Below are 6,000 nucleotides of genomic sequence, written 5' to 3'. Positions count from 1 at the left end.
AAGATGGGTGGCTCTTAAAAGAACCGTTGGTTTGCCAGAGCGACTAAGGCGCTTTACTTGGAGCTGGTGTACTTGGTGACGGCCTTGGTACCCTCGGACACGGCGTGCTTGGCCAGCTCACCGGGAAGCAGCAGGCGCACGGCGGTCTGGATCTCCCTGGAGGTAATGGTGGAGCGCTTGTTGTAGTGAGCCAGACGAGAGGACTCACCAGCGATACGCTCGAAAATGTCGTTGACGAAGGAGTTCATGATGCCCATAGCCTTGGAGGAGATCCCGGTATCAGGGTGGACCTGTTTCAGGACCTTATACACGTAGATAGCGTAGCTCTCCTTCCTGGACTTTCTGCGCTTCTTACCTCCTTTGCCGGCGGTCTTGGTGACGGTTTTCTTGGAGCCCTTCTTGGGCGCGGCCTTCGCTGGTTCAGGCATGATGCTGCTGTTTCCTCTAGAGCAAACTGCAAGTGAATGTAGACGCTCTACACGCCCGCTTTATTAACCCTGCATGCTGAGTAAGACAAGTTGAAACACGTAACTCTGATTGGTCCAAGGTCCTGGGTTTCTATTGGACAGGAGACATACCGTTCCACGCCCCCTTCTGCCCCATTCACTAGAATCTGTTCTTTGTTGTCTGTTCCCGCTTAATCTGAGGTCGATACATGTTTAAAAACCGAATATAAAAGAATAAATAGCAATATTTTATTACATTTTATATATAAATATATAGATAGGATAGATATATATTTTTGTTTGTTTTTTAAGCGAGGCATTTGGGCACAATGTTTTACTGTATTTTACACAGAGATCGTGTTAATTATTGTAGTGTAATCTACAGTATGGCTGTACATTGGTAGTATGCAAACACGCCGTATGAAGGCTAAACAAGATCTGATAATAAACGTAATACTAAAATTACTAATGATAATTCCAAGCTTTTAGGGCTTCATCAGTGAATGTGTTATTTTTACTTATAATGATGCTTTCAAGCTTTTGGGGCTAAACGAGTGATTTGCAAATGTACGCATCTGTGAACGTACTACTACTAATAATAACGATATTAATAATAAACCAGAAAGAATTTTCTCTTGTGTAGAAAATATGGGTGGCTCTTAAAAGAGCCGTTGTGTTAGCGTGGAGGTCTGAACGTTTAACCCCCGAATCCGTACAGGGTGCGTCCCTGGCGTTTCAGAGCGTACACCACGTCCATTGCGGTGACGGTCTTTCTCTTGGCGTGCTCGGTGTAGGTGACGGCATCACGGATGACGTTCTCAAGGAAAACCTTGAGCACACCGCGGGTCTCCTCGTAGATCAAGCCGGAAATACGCTTCACACCGCCACGGCGAGCCAAACGGCGGATGGCGGGTTTAGTAATACCCTGGATGTTATCACGGAGAACTTTGCGGTGACGCTTAGCGCCTCCTTTTCCAAGACCTTTGCCGCCTTTTCCTCTACCGGACATCGTTACTGCTCTCGTCGAGATGAAGCGAGTCAATGCAGGACGAGCGTTCACAGCGAGCCTGTTATTTCCCTCTACCGGACCTAGTTGAAGACAATGAGGCGGAGTTGAGCAGCGACCGCCCACTGTGACCGCAGCTGCTCGGAGTAGACCTCATGTAAAGCGCGTAACTTAGAACCTCCACTGTTTTATCCTCACAGTAAATCGGTCTACAATCGATGTGATGTATTAATGTTTAATGTTAAAAAAAAAATATTTCTAAACATGTTGTGCCAAAAGAATGAAAAGAAGAATGAAAGACAAACAAAGAAACAACCCTAAACACTTTGCAGCCCTAAACCCTATTACAATGTACTACTGTATAATCGCCATGTTTGTCAAATTTTTTAATATTGTACAATTAGGTGGGAAAAAGAGCCATTAGAGACATGACAATGTAGGCAAAATAAAACATATTAGTAATACGGAAAGACGGTGTGGGAGAATACAGCAGTTTATGATCAAAAAATCATATTAGTTCAAATCAGTACAGTTGTAGTGAATATTGAATTTGAAACAAACAAATAGCTTTAGAAACTTTTCAGTGCTTGTTAAAGTAGCATTAGAGACACGTTATGATAAAAACAAAGATCTAAAACACCTGCAGCAGTGTAGGAGGAGGTGTAGGGTAAATAAAACATGAGGGTAAAATTGTGTTGGAATGTGTAACATATAAATGGACAACGCCAGTGTTTGTTGCTAGCTTTTGCAGGTGTGTGTGTGTGTGTGTGTGTGTGTGTGTGAGAGAGAGAGAGAGAGAGAGAGTTTAAAAAAAAAAGTAAAATAGGTGGAAATTATCAGCATTTAGAAGACGCCTTTATCCAAAGCGACTTACATTACAGTATACAGTCTGAGCAGTTGAGGGTTAAGAGCCTTGCTCAAGGGCCCAACAGTGATAACCTAGCAGTGGTGGGGCTTGAACCAGTGACCCTCTGGTCACTGGCCTAGTATCTTAACCACTAGGCTACAGCTGGCCCTGGATATGTGTCACCTGGACTGCTAGAGCCATAGATGTTTTGTTAAAGTGGGTGTTAGGGTCATGAATGAGTGAATAACTAAATAAATACATAAACAATGAATACATTAAACAAATAAATACATAAAAAATGTGTAACGCAGTGTTTGGATTTGTCTGTGCTGAACAATACTGATGCAAGTCTTTATAAGTGACATCTGTGTTAAAAATGTGTTTGTATATTTCACTGTATTGTGAGAAATGGGACGTTATAAGTCATATTCTGCTAAAGCATAACGTTTCATAAACATATTTCAAAGTCAGACACATCTTGATTGAAGTGAAAGTGATCTTAGCTGTGTATCAATAAAAGCCAAATAAGTGAAAGAAGATATTTTATGTTTCAGTGTTAGCTGTGTTAAAGCCATTTCTGAGTTTTAAAAAGAATTATTTAAAAAAAGTGCATCTTAATAAGTGAGATGTATCAGATAAAAAACTTAAAATAGACTTGAATCTGTTGTGTAAGTGTAGGAGCCATGTGTTGTTTTAGAAATAAGTCAGTGTATGTGAACTCAAATTAATTAATTAATTTATTTCTTTTTATTGGACTGGACTGGGGGTGGACTGGAATTTTTTATTTCCCTCTCAGTTTATGATTTAGGTGTGTGCGAGTGTATCCATCTTCACCGTAATGTGTTAGCGAACAGAACTGTAAGTGCAATAGATAAAAACTGCAATTTCTTAACAAGACATGGGCGTCTATTTATTTACTGAAGTCAGAAGTAAAGCTGTTAAGATTTACCATTTAAATCCCCATTACGGTACTAAACACAGAGTGAAATACATGAACGTGAACAATGTACAACATTCAGGTGTGAAGCTTTGCTAGCTCAAATACAAAAGCAACAAGGTCTTTTTATAGTGCTTTATGTACTTTTTGGAAATCACAAATCTGCTCTTGACTGCTTCAAAGGACTGAAAAACAGCAAATGAAGTAATTAAGTTCCAAAAGTTATAGAAATAAGATTTTGTGTATTGTTAATGTGAAAACCTACACTTTTTATGCTCACCTGTTTTCGTGAAAGTAAATTAAGTTACCTAATTTGGGTTAGATACATGTTGGGGTTATCATAGTTTAGGTTAGAAATAACTTGGGGTTATCGTAATTAGGGTTAGAAGGAGGTTGGGCTTAAATTGGACTCAACAGAAATCATCTGTGCTGCATCGGAACACAAGGCACATCTGGAGGTGACGAACCACACCTGGGTCCTCATGCCTTCAGATCAGGTAGCGAGAACAATGAGTTCCAGCCTGAGTGTGAGTGCCAGCCGGAGAACCTGCAAACGGAGACAAAAACCCGTCAGAAATGGGAGTCGGTGCTGCGGGACTCAGAGGGCAAAGGTTAAAGTTACACACACACAGTGGCGGCTCAAACACATGAATTACCAAATTAGAAAAGGCATCATTGTGAATACGGTTGTTTTATTACCATTATTACAATAACCAGTCTTATGGTTAACATTCAATATTCTGCTCATTCCTGATGCCTTCATCCAGCGTGTTTACATTCTACCAATGTACAGCCATACTGTAGATTACACTACAATCAGTTAATACCATCTCTGTGTAAAATACAGACTGTGTACACCGTGCAACACCAACGCCACTAAATCCTCCTAACAATTTTTATATTACATGAAAATACATAAAAATATACATACATAAAAGAAAACACACACATACACACATAAACACACAGATTTAGTTCGTGTTTTCACATTTTGGCCACGAGATGGAAGAAACGCTCCACTAATCACCTATTGGTTCTCCATAACATTATAATTACAGTTACTACTACCATCACCAATAATACTATTATTACAACAACTATAATAGAAATAAAAATCATTATTATGAGTAATTATGATTATTTACACTTAATATTTTGCAGTATGTCTGTTCTAAAATGCCTGTAATTACCCTGTGTTGAGTACCTAGAATCGTATTTTATTATTGATATATTATTCTGAATAATAATTACTGATTATTAATCCTTTTTTTTGCATTAGTAGCGTAATATTTTAACCACCGCTGCAATGTACCGCTCCTTCTTCTTTACCATCATGTTTGTGTTGTTACTCTTCTACTCATAACTACTATATTACTCTTACTAACTCAATGCTTTATAGAACCCCATAAACATACACCACTATAAACATTATTAATCATGTGTTATAAGACACCACCTGCCAATCTTTAATCAGCTGTACTTATGTAACCTTGTTTATAGTTGTTGTTTGTTTGTTTGTTTATTAGGATTTTAACGTCATGTTTTACACTTTTGGTTACATTCATGACAGGAACGATAGCCATTCATTACACAAGGTTTATCAGTTCACAAGTCCATATCAAGCACAGTGTTGGACAATTTAGTATCTTCAATTCACCTCACTTGCATGTCTTTGGACTGTGGGAGGAAACCGGAGCACCCGGAGTAAACCCACGGGGAGAACATGCAAACTCCACACAGAAAGGACCCAGACTGCCCCACCTGGGGTTCGAACCCAGGACCTTCTTGCTGTGAGGCGACAGTGCTACCCACTAAGCCACCGTGCCGCCCTTATAATTGTTGTAAGAACTTGTAAAGTACATCTCTACACACACATAAACCAGGTTTTTCTAATATTTAAAACTGATAAATATAACTAAATTACTAACTCGGAACACGCACACACAATGGAATAATAAATAAATAAAGTTATGAAAAATGCCCATTTCAGTGGAAGCATGTAAGTGGCTCTTAAAAGAGCCTTTGGGGATAATTGGATGGAGTGGGTTCGTTTAAGCACGCTCTCCGCGAATACGGCGGGCCAGCTGGATGTCCTTAGGCATGATGGTCACCCTCTTGGCATGGATGGCGCACAGGTTGGTGTCCTCGAACAGGCCGACCAGGTAAGCCTCACTGGCCTCCTGCAGAGCCATGACGGCAGAACTCTGGAAGCGCAGATCGGTCTTAAAGTCCTGAGCGATCTCTCTAACCAGGCGCTGGAAGGGCAGCTTGCGGATGAGCAGCTCAGTGGACTTCTGATAACGGCGGATTTCACGCAGAGCCACGGTACCTGGCCTGTAACGGTGAGGTTTCTTCACACCGCCAGTAGCCGGGGCGCTCTTGCGGGCAGCCTTAGTGGCGAGCTGCTTCCTCGGCGCCTTACCACCGGTGGATTTACGAGCGGTCTGCTTGGTTCTTGCCATCGCGTCTGGAACTCCGCACTTCACCAACTGTAGGACAGAATATGTTAACCCGCCCAACACGCTCTTTTTAAGTACCAGAGCCGCTCCGCGCTCATTGGGCGTCTTGATGACGCACTTTTCTAATTGGACGAATGTGCTTACGTCAAATGTCGCTGACTGGTCGGCGTTCTGCCGCTGCCTCGTTTAAGAAAACAGTATTTCCTCCATGCTGTAGGCGGGATTTATAATACTTTCCTTTGTTTTTTTGTGCTTTTAAAACAGCCTACAATCGCATTTAAAGTATATAAACTTTTTAAAAAAGT

General features: G+C 41.0%; 2 protein-coding genes across 2 annotated transcripts in view; both read right to left on the bottom strand.

The window, feature by feature from the left end:
* Nucleotides 1-428, bottom strand: LOC134329002 (histone H2B-like). Its single transcript, XM_063010243.1, has one exon. The coding sequence runs from the start codon at nucleotides 426-428 to the stop codon at nucleotides 54-56; it is 375 nt and encodes a 124-aa protein (XP_062866313.1). The 3' UTR covers nucleotides 1-53.
* Nucleotides 429-1,143: 715 nt separating this feature from the next.
* The window catches only part of LOC134328786 (uncharacterized), a 765,451-nt gene continuing 760,594 nt past the window's right edge, over nucleotides 1,144-6,000 (bottom strand). The window contains exons 4-5 of the mRNA XM_063010014.1: nucleotides 5,370-5,703; nucleotides 1,144-1,465 (exon numbers count right to left, since the gene is read on the bottom strand). Coding sequence (XP_062866084.1) covers nucleotides 1,144-1,465; nucleotides 5,370-5,703 — 656 coding nt within the window. The remainder of the gene's footprint in view (nucleotides 1,466-5,369; nucleotides 5,704-6,000) is intronic.

The sequence above is a fragment of the Trichomycterus rosablanca genome, chromosome 15 (genome assembly GCF_030014385.1).
Source record: "Trichomycterus rosablanca isolate fTriRos1 chromosome 15, fTriRos1.hap1, whole genome shotgun sequence".
Classification (NCBI taxonomy): domain Eukaryota; kingdom Metazoa; phylum Chordata; class Actinopteri; order Siluriformes; family Trichomycteridae; genus Trichomycterus; species Trichomycterus rosablanca.
Note: the sequence above shows the minus strand (reverse complement) of the source record. Positions and strands in the feature narration are given on the sequence as shown.